The sequence below is a fragment of the Pan paniscus genome, chromosome 15 (genome assembly GCF_029289425.2).
Source record: "Pan paniscus chromosome 15, NHGRI_mPanPan1-v2.0_pri, whole genome shotgun sequence".
Classification (NCBI taxonomy): Eukaryota; Metazoa; Chordata; class Mammalia; order Primates; family Hominidae; genus Pan; species Pan paniscus.
Window position 1 is genome coordinate 102896285 of NC_073264.2, and position 19263 is coordinate 102915547.

Consider the following 19263-nt stretch of genomic DNA (forward strand, 5'->3'; position numbering starts at 1 on the left):
TTTCTTCCACCAGATATCCTAAATCATCTCTCTCAAAGTTCAAAGTTCCACAGATCTTTAAGGCAGGGGCAAAATGCCACCAGTCTCTTCGCTAAAGCATAGCCTGAGTGACCTTTACTCCAGTTCCCAACAGGTTCCTGTTCTTCATCTGAGACCACCTCAGCCTGGACTTCACTGTCCATATCACTATCAACATTTTGGTCAAAACCATTCAACAAGTCTCTAGGAAGTTCCAAACTTTCCCACATCTTCCTGTCTTCTTCTGAGCCCTCCAAATTGTTCTAACCTCTGCCCATTACTCAGTTCCAAAGTCACTTACACATTTTCAAGCTATTCTTTTTTTCTTTTTTTTTTTTTTTTTTGAGACAGAGTCTCACTCTGTCACCCAGGCTGGAGTGCAGTGGTGCAATCTTGGCGCACCGTAACCTCCACCTCCCAGGTTCAAGCGATTCTCATGCCTCAGCCTCCCAAGTAGCTGGGGTTACAGGCATGGGCCACCACCCCCAGCTAATTTTTTTTTTTGTATTTTTAGTAGAGACGGGGTCTCACCATGTTGCCCAGGCTGGTCTCAAACTCCTGAGCTCAGGGAATCCATCCACCTTGCCCTCCCAAAGTGCTAGGATTACAGGCGTGAGCCACTGCAGCCAGCCTCAGATTATGTTTATAGCAGTGCCCCACTTCCAGTACCAATTCTGTGTATTAGTCCATTTTCACACTGCTATAAAGACACTACCTGAGAGTGGGTAATTTATAAACAAAAGAGGTTTAATTGACTCACAGTTCCACATAGCTGGGAAGGCCTCAGGAAACTTACAATCGCGACAGAAGGCAAAAGGGAAGCAAAGCATGTCTTGCCACAGCAAAGCAGAAGAAAGAGCACAGGAAAAACTGCCACAAAACTGCCACTTTTAAAACCATCAGATCTCATGAGAACTCCCTCAGTATCACGAGAACAGCATGGGGGAAGCTGCCCCCACGATCCAATCACCTCCCACCAGGTCCCTCCCTCAACATGTGGGGATTACAACTCAAGATGAGATTTGGGTATGGACACAGAACCAAACCATATCAGTGCTATTGAAGGTGCCTGAGGAGGGATGTGGCATGATCCAGCCCATGTAGAGGACAGTAACTGGTAACCACAGGCAGAATTCATTAGAGAAGGGAATCAGGTAAGAAATCATCAGAGATATGGGATCATTTAAAACAACTATTGATCCTCCAACTGGGTACACCAAAAGGGTAACTAGGATGATGCTATGAGGGAGGAAGATGAAACAAAAAAGCAGTTTCCCAGGTAGAAGCTTCCATAAGGTCCATGGCAGTGAGTTAAGGGTGCCACCACTTGCTCACAGTAGGTTGAGTGAAACTCAGATGCAAAACTAGGTTTAGTATAATTACATATGTGTCAATGAAAAAAATGCATACAGGCTGGGCATGGTGGCTCACACTTGTAATCCCAGCACTTTGGGAGGCTGAGGTGGGTGGATCACTTGAGGTCAGCAGTTCAAGACCAGCCTGCCAGCCTGGCCAACATGGTGAAACCCCATCTGTACTAAAAACACAAAAAATTAGCCGGGCGTGGTGGTGCACGCCTGTAATTCCAGCTACTCAGGAGGCTGAGACACTAGAATTGCTTGAACCCAGGAGCCTTTGCAATGAGCCAAGATCACGCCACTCCACTCCAGCCTGGGCGACAGAGCAAGACTGTCTCAAAAACAAAACAAAAAACAAATTTAAAAATGCATACAAAAAAGTGGAAACATATACACAAAATGAGAACAATAATTGCCTTTAGGAGATGGGATTATAAATTTTTTTAACTTTCCTTTCTCTTGTTTACCTGCACTTGCTAAGGTTTGTGCAGTACATATTTTACTTTTGGAGTCAGTTAAGTTTTGAAAAAAGCAGAAAAAGCCCACAACTGTAACAGGTTCTTCCTCTCTGTAGCAAAGCTGATTCAAACAGCAGTTTTTGAACACAGTAGTATCACGCTGGTTGGTATCGTCTCGGTAGCAGAATGAGAACACAAAATCATCCAGGACAATAGGAGCAGCAATGTGTAGCAGAGAAAATAGCCCAAGTCAAATTTATGTCCAGCCAAGACCACTAATGAAAGCTGAAAACTAGCATCCCTGCTTCCTCTGCCCACCCCATCCCATCCCACCTTCATATACATCCGCCCACACCCATTAGCCAGAGCATTCCTTTGATGGCCTAAGTTAGATGTCATCTATGCCCCAGGGCCTTTGCACCAGCTGGTCCTCAGGTGCCAGTGCTCTCTCCCAGTGTCTCACATGGCTGACTCCCTTGTCAGGTCCCAGTTCAAATTTACCTTCTCAGAGCAACCTTCCCTGACCATCGTAGCTAATATAGCCAACACCCTCTAGCAGGCACCCCATAGAGTCTAATCCAGCTTTGTCCATAGAATTTTCTGTGACAATAAGACTCTTCTGTGTCTATGCTGTCAACTCGCCACATGTGGCCATAAGCACTCGAAATACGGCTAGTGTTAATTAAACATGGAATTTTACATTTTATTTCATTTTTTATTATACATAAGTTCTAGGGTATATGTGCACAATGTACAGGTTTGTTACATAGGTATACATGTGCCATGTGGGTTTGCTGCACCCATTAACTCGTCATTTACATTAGGTATTTCTCCTAATGCTATCCCTCCCCCTGCCCTCCACCCCATGACAGGCCCTGGTTTGTGATGTTCCCCACCCTGTGTCCAAGTGTTCTCATTGTTCAATTCCCACCTATGAGTGAGAACATGCGGTGTTTGGTTTTCTGCCCTTGTGATAGTTTGCTCAGAATGATGGTTTCCAGCTTTAACCATGTCCCTGCAAAGGACATGAACTCATCCTTTTTTATGGCTGCATAGTATTCCATGGTGTATATGCGCCAGTTTCTTAATCCAGTCTATCACTGATGGACATTTGGGTTGTTCCAAGTTTTCGTTATTGTGAATAGTGCCGCAATAAACATATGTGTGCATGTGTCTTTACAGTAGCATGATTTATAATCCTTTGGGTATATACCCAGTAATAGTATCTCTGGGCCAAATGGTATTTCTAGTTCTAGCTCTTTGAGGAATTGCCACACTGTCTTCCACAATGGTTGAACTAGTTTACACTCCACCAACAGTGTAAAAGCGTTCCTGTTTCTCCACATCCTTTCCAGCATCTGTTGTTTCCCGACTTTTTAATGACTGCCATTCTAACTGGTGTGAGATGCTGTCTCACTGTGGTTTTGATTTGCATTTGTCTGATGACCAGTGACGATGAACATTTTTTCATGTCTGTTGGCTGCATAAATGTCTTCTTTTGAGAAGTGTCTGTTCATATCCTTTGCCCACTTTTTGATGGGGTTGTTTTTTTTCTTGTAAATTTGTTTAAGTTCTTTGTAGATTCTGGATATGAGCCCTTTGTCAGATGGGTAGATTGCAAAAATTTTCTCCCATTCTGTAGGTGGCCTGTTCACTCTGATGGTAGTTTCTTTTGCTGTGCAGAAGCTCTTTAGTTTAATTAGATCCCATTTGTCTATTTTGGTTTTGTTGCCATTGCTTTTGGTGTTTTAGTCGTGAAATTGCACATGCCTATGTCCTGAATGGTATTACCTAGGTTTGCTTCTAGGGTTTTTATGGTTTTAGGTCTAACATTTAAGTCTTTAATCCATCTCGAATTAACTTTTGTATAATGTGTAAGGAAGGGATCCAGTTTCAGCTTTTTACATATGGCTAGCTAGTTTTCCCAGCACCATTTATTAAATAGGGAATCCTTTCCCCATTTCTTGTTTTTGTAGGTTTGTCAAAGATCAGATGGTTGTAGATGTGTGGTGTTATTTCTGAGGCCTCTGTTCTGTTCCATTGGTCTATCTCTCTGTTTTAGTACCAGTACCATGCTGTTTTGGTTACTGTAGCCTTATAGTATAGCTTGAAGTCAGGTAGCGTGATGCCTCCAGATTTGTTCTTTTTGCTTAGGATTGTCTTGACAATGTGGGCTCTTTTTTGGTTCCATATGAACTTTAAAGTAGTTTTTTCCAATTCTGTGAAGAAAGTCATCGGTAGCTTGATGGGGATGGCATTGAATCTATAAATTACCTTGGGCAGTATGGCCATTTTCATGATATTGATTCTTCCTATCCATGAGCATAGAATGTTCTTCCATTTGTTTGTGTCCTCTTTTATTTCGTTGAGCAGTGGTTTGTAGTTCTCCTTGAAGAGGTCCTTCACATCCTTTTTAAGTTGGATTCCTAGGTATTTTATTCTCTTTGTAGCAGTTGTGAATGGGAGTTCACTCATGATTTGGCTCTCTGTTTGTGTGTTAATGGTGTATAGGAATGCTTGTGGTTTTTGCACACTGATTTTGTATCCTGAGACTTTGCTGAAGTTGCTTATCAGCTTAAGGAGATTTTGGGCTGAGAACAGTGGGGTTTTCTAAATATACAATCATGTCATCTGCAAACAGGGACAATTTGACTTCCTCTTTTCCTAGTTGAATACCCTTTATTTCTTTCTCTTGCCTGATTGCCCTGGCCAGAACTTCCAACAATGTGTTGAATAGGAGAGGGGAGAGAGGGCATCCCTGTCTTGTGCCACTTTTCAAAGGGAATGCTTCCAGTTTTTGCCCGTTCAGTATGATATTGGCTGTGGGTTTGTCATAAATAGCTCTTATTATTTTGAGATACATTCCATCAATACCTAATTTATTGAGAGTTTTTAGGATGAATGGTTGTTGGATTTTGTCAAAGGCCTTTTCTGCATCTATTGAGATAATCATGTGGTTTTTGTCATTGGTTCTGTTTATGTGATGGATTGCATATATTGATTTGCATATGTTGAACCAGCCTTGCATCCCAGGGATGAAGCTGACTTGATCATGGTGGATAAGCTTCTTGATGTGCTGCTGGATTCAGTTTGCCAGTATTTTACTGAGAATTTTCACATCGATGTTCATCAGGGATATTGGTCTAAAATTGCCTTTTTTGTTGTGTCTCTGCCAGGCTTTGGTATCAGGATGATGTTGGCCTCATAAAATGATTTAGGGAGGATTCCCTCTTTTTCTATTGATTGGAATCGTTTCAGAAGGAATGGTACCAGCTCCTCTTTGTACCTCTGGTAGAATTCAGCTGTGAATCTATCTGGTCCTGGACTTTTTTTGGTTGGTAGGCTATTAATTATTGCCTCAATTTCAGAGCCTGTTATTGGTCTATTCAGAGATTCAACTTCTTCCTGGTTTGGTCTTGGGAGGGTGTATGTGTCCAGGAATTTATCCATTTCTTCTAGATTTTCTAGTTTATTCTCTGATGGTAGTTTGTATTTCTGTGGGATCTGTGGTGATATCCCCTTTATCATTTTGTATTGCATCTATTTGATTCTTCTCTCTTTTCTTCTTTATTAGTCTTGCTAGTGGTCTATCAATTTTGTTGATCTTTTCAAAAAACCAGCTCCTGGGTTCATTGATTTTTTGAAGGTTTTTTTGTGTCTCCATCTACTTCAGTTCTGCTCTGATCTTAGTTATTTCTTGCCTTCTGCTAGCTTTTGAAGTTTGCTCTTGCTTCTCTAGTTCTTTTAATTGAGATGTTAGGGTGTTGATTTTAGATCTTTCCTGCTTTCTTTTGTGGGAATTTAGTGTTAAAAACTTCCCTCTACACACTGCTTTAAATGTGTCCCAGAGATTCTGGTACATTGTGTCTTTGTTCTCATTGGTTTCAAAGAACATCTTTATTTCTGCCTTCATTTTGTTATTTACCCAGTAGTCATTCAGGAGCAGGTTGTTCAGTTTCCATGTAGTTGTGTGGTTTTGAGTGAATTTCTTAATCCTGAGTTCTAATTTGATTGCACTGTGGTCTGAGAAACAGTTTGTTGTGATTTCTGTTCTTTTACATTTGCTGAGGAGTGCTTTACTTCCAACTATGTGGTCAGTTTTGGAATAAGTGGGATGTGGTGCTGAGAAAAATGTATATTCTGTTGATTTGAGGGGAGAGTTCTGTAGATGTCTATTAGGTCTGCTTGGTGCAGAGCTGAGTTCAAGTCCTGGATATCGTTGTTAACCTTCTGTCTCATTGATCTGTCTAATATTGACAGTGGGGTGTTAAAGTCTCCCATTATTATTGTGTGGGAGTCTAAGTCTCTTTGTAGGTCTCTAAGGACTTGCTTTATGAATCTGAGTGCTACTGTATTGGGTGCATATATATATTTAGGATAGCTCTTCTTGTTGAATTGAATTGATCCCTTTACTATTATGTAATGGCCTTCTTTGTCTCTTTCGATCTTTGTTGGTTTCAAATCTGTTTTATCAGAGACGAGGATTGCAACCTCTGCTTTTTTTTTGCTTTCCGTTTGCTTGGTAGATCTTCCTCCTTCCCTTTATTTTGAGTCTATGTGTGTCTCTGCACGTGAGATGGGTCTCCTGAATACAGCACACTGATGGGTCTTGACTCTTTATCCAATTTGCCAGTCTGTGTCTTTTAATTGGGGCATTTAGCCCATTTACATTTAATGTTAATATTGTTATGTGTGAATTTGATCCTGTCATTATGATGTTAGCTGGTTATTTTGCCTGTTAGTTGATGCAGTTTCTTGCTAGCATCGATGGTCTTTACAATTTGGCATGTTTTTGCAGTGGCTGGTACCGGTTGTTCCTTTCCACGTTTAGTGCTTCCTTCAGCAGCTCTTGTAAGGCAGGCCTGGTGGTGACAAAATCTCTCAGCATTTGCTTGTCTGTAAAGGATTGTATTTCTTCTTCACTTATGAAGCTTAGTTTGGCTGGATATGAAATTCTGGGTTGAAAATTCTTTCCTTCAAGAATGTTGAATATTGGCCCCCACTGTCTTCTGGCTTGTAGGGTTTCTGCCAAGAGATCCACTGTTAGTCTGATGGGCTTCCCTTTATGGGTAATCCGACCTTTCTCTCTGGCTGCCCTTAACATTTTTTCCTTCATTTCAACCTTGATGAATCTGACAATTATATGTCTTGGGGTTGCTCTTCTCAAGGAGTATCTTTGTGGTGTTCTCTGTATTTCCTGAATTTGAATGTTGGCCTGCCTTGCTAGGTTGGGGAAGTTCTCCTGGATAATATCCTGAAGAGTGTTTTCCAACTTGGTTCCATTCTCCCTGTCACTTTCAGGTACACCAATCAAATGTAGATTTGGTCTTTTCACATAGTCCCAAATTTCTTGGAGGCTCTGTTCATTTCTTTTTACTCTTTTTCTCTAAACTTCTCCTCTCACGTTATTTCATTAATTTGATCTTCAATCACTGATACCCTTTCTTCCACTTGATCTAATCGGCTATTGAAGCTTAGGTATGTGTCATGTAGTTCTCATGCCATGGTTTTCAGCTCCATCAGGTTATTTAAGGTCTTCTCTACACTGCTTATTCTAGTTAGCCATTCATCTAATCTTTTTCCAAGGTTTTTAGCTTCCTTGCAATGGGTTCGAACATCCTGTTTTAGCTTGGAGAAGTTTGTTATTACAGACTTTCTGAAGCCTACTTCTGTCAGCTCGTCAAAGTCATTCTCTGTCCAGCTTTGTTCCATTGCTGGTGAGGAGCTGTGATCCTTTGAAGGAGAAGAGGTGCTCTGGTTTTAGAATTTTCAGCTTTTCTGCTCTGGTTTCTCCCCATCTTTGTGGTTTTATCTGCCTTTGGTCTTTGATGCTGGTGACCTACAGATGGGGTTTTGGTGTGGACGTCCTTTTTGTTGATGTTGATGCTATGCCTTTCTGTTTGTTAGTTTTCCTTCTAAGAGTCAGGTCCCTCAGGTGCAGGTCTGTTGGAGTTTGCTGGAGGTCCACTCCAGACTCTGTTTGCCTGGGTTTCACCAGCATAGGCTGCAGAACAGCAAATACTGCAGAACAGCAAATATTGCTGCCTGATCCTTCCTCTGGAAGCTTCATCCCAGAGGGGCAACCTCCTGTATGAGGTGTCAGTCGGCCCCTACTGGGAGGTGTCTCCCAGTTAGGCTACATGGGTGTCAGGGACCCACTTGAGGAGGCAGTCTGTCTGTTCTCAGAGCTCAAACACCGTGCTGGGAGAACCACTGCTCTCTTGAGAGCTGTCAGACAGGGACGTTTAAGTCTGCAGAAGTTTCTGCTGCCTTTTGTTCAGCTATGCCCTGCCCCCCCAGAGGTGGGGTCTACAGAGGCAGCAGGCCTTGCAGAGCTGTGGTGGGCTCCTCCCAGTTTGAGCTTCACTACTCAAGGGAAGCTTTGTTTACCTACTTTGTTTACCTACTCAAGCCTCAGCAATGGCAGACACCCCTCCCACTACCAGGCTGCTGCCTCGCAGATCAATGTCAGACTGCTGTGCTAGCAGTGAGCAAGGCTCCGTGGGCTTGGGACCTGCCAAGCCAGGCATGGGATATAACCTCCTGGTGTGCCGTTTGCTAAGACCATTGGAAAAGTGCAGTATTTGGGTGGGAGTCTCCCGATTTTCCAGGTACAGTCTGTCACGGCTTCCCTTGGCTAGGAAAGGGAAATCCCCTGACCCCTTGTGTTTCCCCAGTGAGGTGATGCCCCACCCTGCTTCAGCTCGCCCTCCATGGGCTGCACCCACTGTCCAACCAGTCCCAATGAGATGAACCAGGTACCTCAGTTGGAAATGCAGAAATCACCATCTTCTGCATTGATCACACTAGGAGCTGCAGACCAGAGCTGTCCCTATTCAGCCATCTTGGAACAGAATCTCTCATTTTCACTAATTTAAAAGTAAATGTCTATGTGGCAAGTGGCTAGCGTAATAGACAGCATAGGCCAAACCATTACCCACCTGTTTCTGTTTTCATAGCATATCACTGTCTGAAATGATCTTTCTCAACTGTTTACAAATTTACAGTTTGTCTTCCCCCATTAGAATGTAGGTTTTGGGACTGGACCCATCTGTTGTTAGTCATAAGCTAATTTACTGTGAGTTAGAACTCATTTACAAGCCTGTAGCACATGCTGTTACATACCTGAAATTGTAGGAATTTTCATCTTCAAGTCTGGATTTGATATCTACAAGAGCCAAGAGTAATGTGTGTCAAGTTGCATAAGGTAGAGACTAATGTCTGGGTTTACTTCTGTTTAAGAAGACAGCAGCACCGAACACAGGGCTCATGCCTGTAATCCTAGCACTTTGGGAGGCTGAGGCAGGTGGATTGCTTGAGCCCAGGAGTTCGAGACCAGCCTGGCCAACATGGCAGAACCCCATCTCTGCTAAAAATACAAAAATTAGCCAGGCGTAATGGTGCATGCCTGTAATTCCAGCTGTAATTCCAGCTACTCAGGAGGCTGAGGCAAAAGAATCACTTGAACCCAGGAGGCAGAGGCTATAGTGAGCTGAGATCATGCCACTGCAATCCAGCCTGGGTGACAGAGCAAGACTCTGTCTAGAAAAAGAAAGCAAACTGGCAATGAAGTGAAGTAATAGCAACAAACTAGGGCAATAAAGTCATCAAAACTTATTATTCCAAAAAGATACTCTAAAAATCTGAGAAAAGCACATAGTTATAAAAGGTATATCACCTTCCAAAGTAAAGAACTATTCCTCAAAAAGGAAATTTGTTTGGCCATAAAATTTATAACATTCATTCTAAGAAGGCAGCCTCATTGAATCAGTAATCAAAAGCCTCACAACAATGAAAAACTCAGGCTTAGATGGCATCATTGGTGAATTCTACCAAACATTTAAGGAATTTACACCAACCCTCCTCAAACTCTTCCACAAAATTGAAGAGGAGGGAACACTTCGTAGCTCATTCTATGAAGCTAGCATGATACTAAACTCAGACAAAGACATTATAAAGAAAGAAAACTGCAGACCAATATCTCTGATGAATATCAGTGCAACGAGCCTCAATAAAATACTAGCAAACAGAATTCAACGGCACATTAAAAGGATTATACCCCATGACCAAATGGGATTTATTCTTGGAATGCAAGAATGGTTCAACATACAAAAATCAATCACTGTAACACACTATATTAACAGAATGAAGGAAAACAACCCCATGATAATCTCAATTGGTGCATAAAAGGCATTTGCTAAAATTCAACATATTTTCATGATAAAAAAAAACACCCAATAAACTAGGATTAGAAGGAAACCACCCCAATATAATGAGGGTTGTACATAAACAGCCAACAACTAACATCATACTTAATGGTGAAAGACTGAAAGTTTTTCCTCTAGGATTAGAAATGAGGTAAAGATGCTTATTTTGCCACTTTTATTCAACATAGCACTGGAAGTCCTACACAGAACAATTAAACAAGAAAAAGAAATCAAGGTATCCAAATTGGAAAGGAAGACGTAAAATTGTTTCCATTTGCAGATGATAAGATTACACACACACACACACACACACACACACACACAAACACATAAAACAAATCCTGTTAGAACTAATCAATGAGTTCAGCAAAGTTGCGGATACCAAATCAACCCACAAAATCAGTTGTGTTTCTTACACTAAAAATGAAGAATCCAAAAGGGAAATTAAGAAAACAATTCCATTTACAACAGCATAAAAAGAATAAAATTATCAGGAATAAACTTAACCAAGGAGGCAAAAGACTTGTACACTGGAAACTACAAAATGTTGCTGAAAAAAATTAAAGACAACTAAATGGAAATACATCCTGTGTTCATGAGTTTGGAAGGCTTAATAGTTAAGGTGTTCATGCTACCCAATGTGACCTATAGATTTAATGCAATTCATACCAAAATTCTAATGGCAGTTTTTGCAGAGGAAAACTCCACCTTAAAATTCATATGGAATCTAAAGGGATGCTGAATAGCCACAACAGTCTTGGAAAAGAAGACCAAAGTTGGAGGACTCACACTTCCTGATTTCAAAACATACTACAGACATCAAAACAGTGTGGTATTGGGATAAAGACAGATATATAGACCAATGTAATAGAATAGAGAGCCCAGAAACAAAATGTCAAATGATTTTTGAAAAAGGTGCCAAGACCAATCAATGGGGAAAGGACAGTCTCTTCAACAAATGGTGCTGTGAAAATTGGATATGCAATGCAAAAGAATGAAGTTGGACCCTTACCCTATACCATACACAAAAATCAACTCAAAATGAACCAAAGACCTAAATATGGGAGCTAAAACTGTAAAACTCTTAGAAGGAAACATAGGGGAAGAGCCTCATGACATTGGATTTGGCAATGATTTCTTGGATTTGACACCAAAAGCACAGGTAACAAAAGTAAAAATAGATAAATTGGACTACATCAAAATTTAAAATTTCTGTGAATCAAAGGATATAATTAACAGACTGAAAGGCAACCTACAGAATAGGAGAGAAAATATTTGTAGATCATATATCTGATAAGGAATTAATATCCAGAATATATAAAGAATTACTACAATACAACAACAGCAGGAAGAAAAAACAAATAACCCAATTTAAAAATAGGCAAAGGACTTGAATAGACATTCCTCCAAAGAGGATGTACAAGTGGCCAAAAAGCATATGAAAAGATGCTCAACATCACTAATCATTATGGAAATACAAATCAAAACCATAATGAGATATCATCTCACACCTATTAGGATGGCTACTACTGAAAAAACAAAACATAACAAGTGTTGGTGAGGATGTGGAGAAAGGGGAACCTCGTATATGGTTGGTAGCAATATAAAATGGTGCAGGCTCTATAGAAAATAATATGGAGGCTCCTCAAAAAATTAAAAATAGAATTACCATATGATCGAAGAATTCCACTTCTGGGTATGATACGGTTTGGCTCTGTGTCTCTACCCAAATCTCATGTAAAACTGTAATCCCCACATGTTGGAGGAGGGGCCTGGTGGGAGGTGATTGACTCATGGGGTTGTATTTCCCCCTTGTTGTTCTTGTGATAGTGAGTTCTCACGAGATCTGGTTGTTTAAAAGTGTGTAGCACCTCCCCCTTCTCTCTCTCTCTCCTGCCACCATGTGAAGACGTGCTTGCTTCCCCTTCACCCTTCTGCCATGATTGTAAGTTTTGTGAGGCCCCCCCCGCCCCATAGCCATGCCTTCTGTACAGCCTGCAGAACTGTGAGTCAATTAAATCTATTTTCTTTATAAATTACCCAGTCTCAGGCAGTTCTTTATAGCAGTGTGAGAATAAACTAATCCAGGGTTATATACCCAAAAGAACTGAAAGCAGGGTCTCAAAGACATATTTGCACACCCATGTTAATAGTATGGAATTAGACCACTACTTCTCCTGCTGACCTTCTCATCTTTTCCATACCCCCCATCCCCATTTCCCTAGTTTATAAGACAGGAGAAAAAGGAGAAAGCAAAAAGTTGGAAAGAAACAGAAGTAAGATAAATAGCTAGATGACCTTGGCGCTACCACCTGGCCCTGGTGGTTAAAATAATAATAATAATATTAACCCCTGACCAAAACTACTTGTGTTATCTGTAAATTCCAGACATTGTATGAGAAAGTACTGTAAAACTTTTGGTTCTGTTAGCTGATGCATGTAGCCCCCAGTCACATTGCCCACGCTTGCTTGATCTATCACGACCCTTTCACGTGGACCCCTTAGAGTTGTAAGCCCTTAAAAAGGCCAGGAATTCCTTTTTCAGGGAGCTCGGCTCTTAAGATGTAAGTCTGCCAATGCTCCCAGCCAAATAAACCTCTTCCTTCTTTAATCTGGTGTCTGAGGAGTTTTGCCTGTGGCTGTCCTGCTACAATAGCAGCATTGTTCACAATAGCCAAGAGGTGGAAGCATCCAAAGTGTCCACCTACAGATGAATGAATAAACAATACAATACATGAATATTCATACAATGGAATATCAGCCTTAAAAAGGAAGGCAATTCTGACACATGCTACAACATGGATGAACCTTGAGGATATTATGCTAAGTGAAATAAGCCAATTGCAAAAGGACAAATACTGCATAATTCCACATTTGAGGCACCTGGAGTAGTCAGTCATTGAGACAGAAAGTAGAATGGTGGTTGCCAGGGGCTGGAGAGGGGCAATGAGGAGCAGTTCGGTTGGAACAGATATCAGTTTGGGAAGATGAAAGTTCTGTAGGTGGATGGTGATGATGTTTGCACAACAATGTGAATGTATTTAACGTCTTAGAACTGTACACTTAAAAATGTTAAGATGGTAAATTTTGTGCTGTATGAATTTTGTCATAACTTTACAAAATTAAAGGCAGTCTCATTAGTTCTCTGTTATAACTTGGATGCCAGTTCATGCAGAAAGGCAATCTCTTCAGGTCTCACAGGATGGAGTAGTGACCTGGAAGAGAATCCTGCTCACTGGAGCAGGGCGCTGCTCTCTTTCAAAGATGCAGTGGAGGTTGTCTCTTTTTCCACACAAAGGGCAGGAAAGACAACAATGGCAGGGTGTGGGGGGAGAGGCAGTGAAGTGCATTCAGCAAACTGTGGAGTTCCATCCAGAGCAAGAAATTCTCCCTACATGAAGTCTGTGGTACAGTTCTGGCTTTCAGGCCCACTGTCTTCTGTGATGCTCTTGGTAACCAGCAGAGAGGGCAGGGCAGGTTGTGTCATATCCGCTTTTCGTGAGTTTAGACCGGGGTTCTCCACCTCAGCACTATTATCTTTTGGGCCAGAGGATTCTGTTGCGTGTGGCTGTCCTGTGCATTGTTGGGTGTATAGTGGCATCCCTGGCTTCTACCCACTAGATGCCAGTAGCCCTCCCCACCCACCCAGTTGTGACAACCAAAAATGTCTCCAGACATCACCAATGTCCCCTGGGGGGCAGAATCACCAGTTTCAGAACCATTAGGTTAAAGGTTTTGAGACTCACACAGAGTCTGCACAAACCCAAGTCTTCTAATTCCAGATCTCCCATTCCACCATGACACCAAGTTATTCTCCACCTAAGGCCCCCTTGACAGCCACTCCTCACCCTTCTCCTCCCTAGAGCAGGACATCAAGGGATGCCTCGCTGGGCTCCCTGGGCTTCCTGGCCCTCTGGCTCAAGTGGGTCAGCAAAATGGGAGCCACTGGTGAGAGAGAGGAGGGGAGAAGTGAGAGGGTGGGGTGTGTCTTCACCTGTCCTGGCCTCCCTCCCTGCACACCGATGGGGACTATGACAATGAGTTGGCTACACCAGGCTCTGGCATGACCTCTGCCTCCCCCTGCCCAGTGAGGCCTGGGAACAAGGACAGCTCCCACAGCCACAGCCCCTGCCTGCTTCCCACTCCCTCATCCCTGGTGCGACCCTTGCATGCCTCTGTGCATGGACCTTTCATTCATTTATTTCCAATTAAACACTTCTGACTGGCTCATCTGTTCCAGCCTGTTAAAACCAATCACCCCAAACTTAGCACAAGAACTAAAAGTCAGCACTTGAACACGCTGCAGGTGATTATCCACACCCTCCCTTCCAGCAAGCTCTCTGCTGCTCTATTGAATACGTCTCCCCTCTCTGAAAGCCCCTAATCCTGCTCGCTAATGCTCTTACGGTGTGCTTCTCCCACCACCTTGGGTTAAGTTATTTCTGTCCCATCTTATCCCCTCCACTGGACTTAGGGATTTGGGAGGAAAAAAGAAAGGGATTGTATTTCACTCCATTTATATGAAAATGAATTATTTTGTGTTGTTTTCCATTTTTCTTCAATACTTGGATACAAAATTTTATTAAGATATTTTTAGAATTATTTTGAACTTTCACAGTTTTTAGAATAATCTATGAAATTTTCAGTTTTGGAAACTTTCACAGATTTCTTTCTACCTTTTGGATCTCATTGGGAAAGTACTCCAGGCACTCGTGGCATTATTCTCAGCTGTTGGGGACTAACTGGCTCACGGCATTTTTCAGAGCTCTACAGGGGCCAAACAAGATGCCCGGCTTAGTCTAATAAGCTCTCTGGGTGCCCTTGGGCCTGAAAATACTAACTTTTGGGTATTTTCTTAGACTCCTCAGAACCGAATGGCACCTCACTTCAAATCATGGTCCACTTGTTAAACTTACTGAGTGCTTGATACGTGCCTGGAGTGTGATCCGCACTCTTGATATATGGATAATTAATTCAAATGTAATCTGACTTAACATACTCTCTACTCCAACTCCGCAGGCAAATTTGTAGTGGAAGGAGTCTGGTGCATGAATAAATAGATACAAATTCAGTACAAAATGCGTGTTTCATGACATTTTCATGGAAAGGAAGTGAGGAAAGTTGGGAGGAGTAGATGTGATGAACATCTAGTTTTCGGGGAGGCCTCAGGGATGCCTGAAAGGAAGTCACTACCCAATCCAGGTAGCCCTGGGCCAGGAGAGGTGAGGAGGAGGGGCTGAGCACCTGGGGGAGCTAGTGACACAGACAGAGGAGGGCCCGTAAGCACACCACAAAGCTGGAGAAAGACAGCAGTTAAAGAAAGGCGGCATAAAGTCAGAAACAAGTCTGAGATGCAACAGTGTCTCGCTCTGTTACCCAGGCTGGAGTTCAGCGGCATGATCACGGCTCACTGCAGCCTCCATCTGCAGTGATGGCTCAAGCAATCCTCCTGCCTCAGCTTCCTGAGTGGCTGGGACCACAGACGCGTGCCACCACGCCCAGGCTGCTCTTGAACTTCTGGGCTCAAGCGATCCTCCCGCCTTGGCCTCCCAAAGTGCTGGGATTATAGGCGTGAGCCACCACACCCAGCTAGAATTAGTTTCTTCAAATGCTAGGCACTGAGTAACACAGAATGCCTAAGACATGATCACTGCCCCTAGGAAGCTCAGCTGAAAATCCAAGTATGCAAGACTGCCTGGATGCCCAGAAGGCCTAGGAACGACATGAAGAAACCTAAGCCCACAAGCCAGGGTCTGTGAGAGCCAAGGGAGAAGGCTTTCTGGGCAGGGTGACCAAAGCTGCAGCCTGGTAGGCAGGGCAGCTCTACACCAGCCTCAGAGGAGCAGGCAGGGCCTACTGTGCTGCAGGCATCTTCACAGAGAAGACGCAGGAAGGGCTTCTGAGGGCAGACGCAGGGAAGGGTGCGGGGCTGATTCTCAGTCAAGGGCCATCTTCTCTCTGCCCTGCTCATATGTGCCACTGATGGTATCCAGAGTGAAGCAGTGAACAGTGTAGGGCTGCAGCTGGTGGCTGCAGTGAGGTCAAAGACCTCAGTCCTCTGGGAACCTCTCTGATCCTCCAGAGACCTCAGGGGCACAAATAAAGCAATCCAACATACAGAGAAGACAGACATGGAAAAAGTATGTTTGGGTTTTTAGAGACTGTATTAGTCCATTCTTGCATCACTATATACAAATACCTGAGATTGGGTAATTTATAAAGAAAAGAAGTTTAATTGGCTCATGGTTCTGCAGGCTGTACAGGAAGCCTGGTGCTAGCATCTGCTCAGCTTCTTGTGAAGCCTCAGGGAGTTTTCGTTCATGGTGGAAGGCGAAGGGGGAGCAGGCACTTCACATGGTGAAAGCAGGCTCAAGGTGGGGGGAGGTGCCACATACTTTTAAACAACTAAATTTCATGTGAACTCCAAGCGAGAGCTCACTTATCACCAAGGGGATGGCCCAAGCCATTCATGAGGCATCTGCCTCCGTGATTCAAACACTTCCCAGCAGGCCCGCCTCCCACATCGGTGATTACATTTCAACATGGATTTGGGTGGGGATAAATATCCTAACCATGTCAGGGACCATCTCAAAAAAGTGTCCCAGAAGAGCAGGGGTTGGAAGAAAAGGAGTTTTGTGTGATGCAAGCAGTGCCTTCATGAACATGGAATGTGGGGCCATCCTGGAAGAGGTAACCCTCAGCCACACACACACACACACACACACCCACATAATGGCTTTATATCCTATCTCAATAGCTTGTCCTGAATCCCTTCTTTTGGGAACAGGAGCTATATCTATCTTTAGCGTTCCTGTAAATACCACAGCACCCAAGACACTGCATGAAACCCAGTGTGTTCTACGGGTAGTCGGTAACTAACTGTCATTAAAGATGGTCCTCCCTAATGTGGGCAAATGAAGCCAGTCCAATGGCCAGTGACGTACACATGCAGTTGTACAGGTAATGGTGTTGAGTCAGATTTCTCTGGTTGCTATGGTTTCAAGGTCACTGGATGTTAATCAGGCAGCTTTGCTGGTACCCTGTCCCTATGCTTTCCCTAAAACTCTAAACTGACCTGAGAAACCTCTAACCTGACATGCAACTAGTCCTCTATGCTATATTTCCAGTTGCCATCTTGGACACCTCTACCTACATTTTGCGGACACAGCAACGTGTCCCAAACTGGAATCTTGTTCCCTTGCAAACCTGCCCTCCACTTGCATCCCTTCCTCATCATTCACTGTGTTGCCCAAACTACAAGCATGAGCATTCGCTTTTTATCCTCGATTCTGGCTCTCTGTCGCGTCGGCGATCCTTCCCCCCGTTGCTGTGGAGATGCCTCCCTGGCACGCACCTGAACCATAGCTGGATGCTGATTGCTCTTTCTGCCTCCTGCTTTTACTTCCACCGTCACCTCCTCCACACTCCTGCCACCGATGTCTTCTAAAATGCAAATGTGAGTACATCACTCCCCACTTCAGTATCTGTCAGTGACCCTGAAATGCATTCAAAAGAAGTACAATATCTTGGCAAGGTCTACCAGTCTTAATTCAGCGTCGCTGTTCCTTCAGTCTCATCTCCGGCCATAACAAAACGTCCTGTGCAGTGCTCTGTCATGCTTCCAAGCCTGACCCCCCTCACCCCAGTCCTGTAGACTTGTCACATGTCATGTCCTTCTGATTGCTGGTTTTTTCTATTTCCATGCAAGCATGCGAACTGCTTGAGGACACGGGTAGTGCCTTGTTCACCATGAAATTTCTGGCATCATGCTTTGCACATAGTAGTTATCCAACAAATGTGGGTCGAATGAATGAATTGTATGCAACACCGGATCAGGAGATACGATACAAGGATTTTGGTGGCAAAGGATTGTCTCAGAGATGCCTCTAAGCCTCCCTAAGAGTTCATGGCAATAAACCAATAGTTTCAGAGCTACTCCTTTCTGATATGGATATATCCTGGACTTATTAAATTGACAGCACATATTTTATTTTTAAAATGTTATTAAGTTAACTAGGGGCATCGCTCTATCCTCAAAATTGTTTTGGAGACACCATTAACCCACTTAAATTATTAACAAAAAAGCCACTTATTCCGCACAAATAGTTGTTTGAGACTGTCCTGCTTACCTACAGATATTCGTCTAAGAGCCCGCAGACATTCAGACACCCGCAGACAGAACTTACTTTCCTGACCTCCCACAACATTCCTCCCTTTAGATCTTTTTTTTCTTACCCCGTCTTTCAGCTTTCTCATTGCAGAACTGCTGAGAATAATGGAAAATGCTTTGCCTGGAAACTTCCAAGAACAAAACTCCGGGGGCTAAGAGAACGCGATGATTTTTAAGCTGCCAGTTAAGATGCAGCTCCTTCATCATCACAGGTGAAGCACCAATGCCTCTCGCACGTGAAATCCGTACGCTCCTAGAGTCTTACTACCTAATGCATTTCTGCAATCTGGGACGCCTGTCCTTAGCGTCTTCAATAGTTTTGGGCACGAGGTGGACCGCGGAAGCATTGTATTGAAAAGTTAACGTTTTTCCCTTGGACACCCTCTCCTCACAGCTATTAACAAGCTGAGAGAAATCAGGTGACTCCCAGTCATGCAGAGGTTTCCTCACCATTTATGATCAAGCCAAATTAAAGAATAAAAATAAAATCCTATTGGCGCAGCGGCCACCAAGTCTTTGAGGCCTCGCCTCGGTGGGCGGGGCCGACGCCGGAGGAGAGGGGCTGCACATGTGGGCGTGACCTCGCGGAAGGAGCTGCGGAGGGCGGGGCCGACTGGGGAGGGGCGGGGCTGTCGGGTGGGCGGGACCTCGCGGCAAAAGCTGCGGAGGGCGGGACCAACCAGGAAAGGACGGGACTGTCGGGTAGGCGGGACCTCGCGGGAGAAACTGCGGAGGGCGGGACCAACCAGGGAGGGGCGGCGCTGTCGGATGGGTGGGACCTCGCGGGAGGAGCTGCGGAAAGCTGAGCTGGTGAGGGGAGGCGCTGGTCGAGGGGAGGGGTTGGTCGTGGGGAGGGGCTGGCCGAGGGAAGGGGCTGGCCGAGGGGAGGGGCCGGTCAAGGGGAGGGGCCGGTCGAGGAGAGGGGTTGGTCGAGGGGAAAGGCTGGCCGAGGGGAAAGGCTGGCCGAGGGGAGGGGCTGGTCGAGGGAAGAGGAGGGGAGGGGACGGGCTGGTCGAGGGGAGGGGAGGGGAGGGCAGGGGACGGGCTGGTCG

At 44.0% G+C, this 19263-nt stretch overlaps 1 protein-coding gene and 1 long non-coding RNA gene across 7 annotated transcripts in view; one reads left to right on the plus strand and one right to left on the minus strand.

Moving 5' to 3' along the window:
* The window catches only part of LOC134729001 (uncharacterized), a 143038-nt gene extending 124300 nt beyond the window's left edge, over positions 1-18738 (minus strand). For both annotated transcript variants that reach the window (XR_010109837.1, XR_010109836.1), the window contains exons 1-2: positions 18277-18738; positions 17396-17537 (exon numbers count right to left, since the gene is read on the minus strand). This is a non-coding gene — a long non-coding RNA (uncharacterized LOC134729001). The remainder of the gene's footprint in view (positions 1-17395; positions 17538-18276) is intronic.
* A 167-nt stretch (positions 18739-18905) lies between these two features.
* Positions 18906-19263, plus strand: part of PPP2R5C (protein phosphatase 2 regulatory subunit B'gamma) — a 166558-nt gene continuing 166200 nt past the window's right edge. For 2 of the 5 annotated variants that reach the window (XM_055098024.2, XM_055098022.2), the window contains exon 1: positions 18918-19021. In XM_055098024.2, coding sequence (XP_054953999.1) covers positions 18980-19021 — 42 coding nt within the window. In that variant the 5' untranslated portion in view covers positions 18918-18979. Of the gene's footprint in view, positions 19022-19263 lie in introns of all 5 variants that reach the window. The other 3 variants (XM_063596392.1, XM_008959112.5, XM_008959110.4) reach the window with 3 other exon arrangements.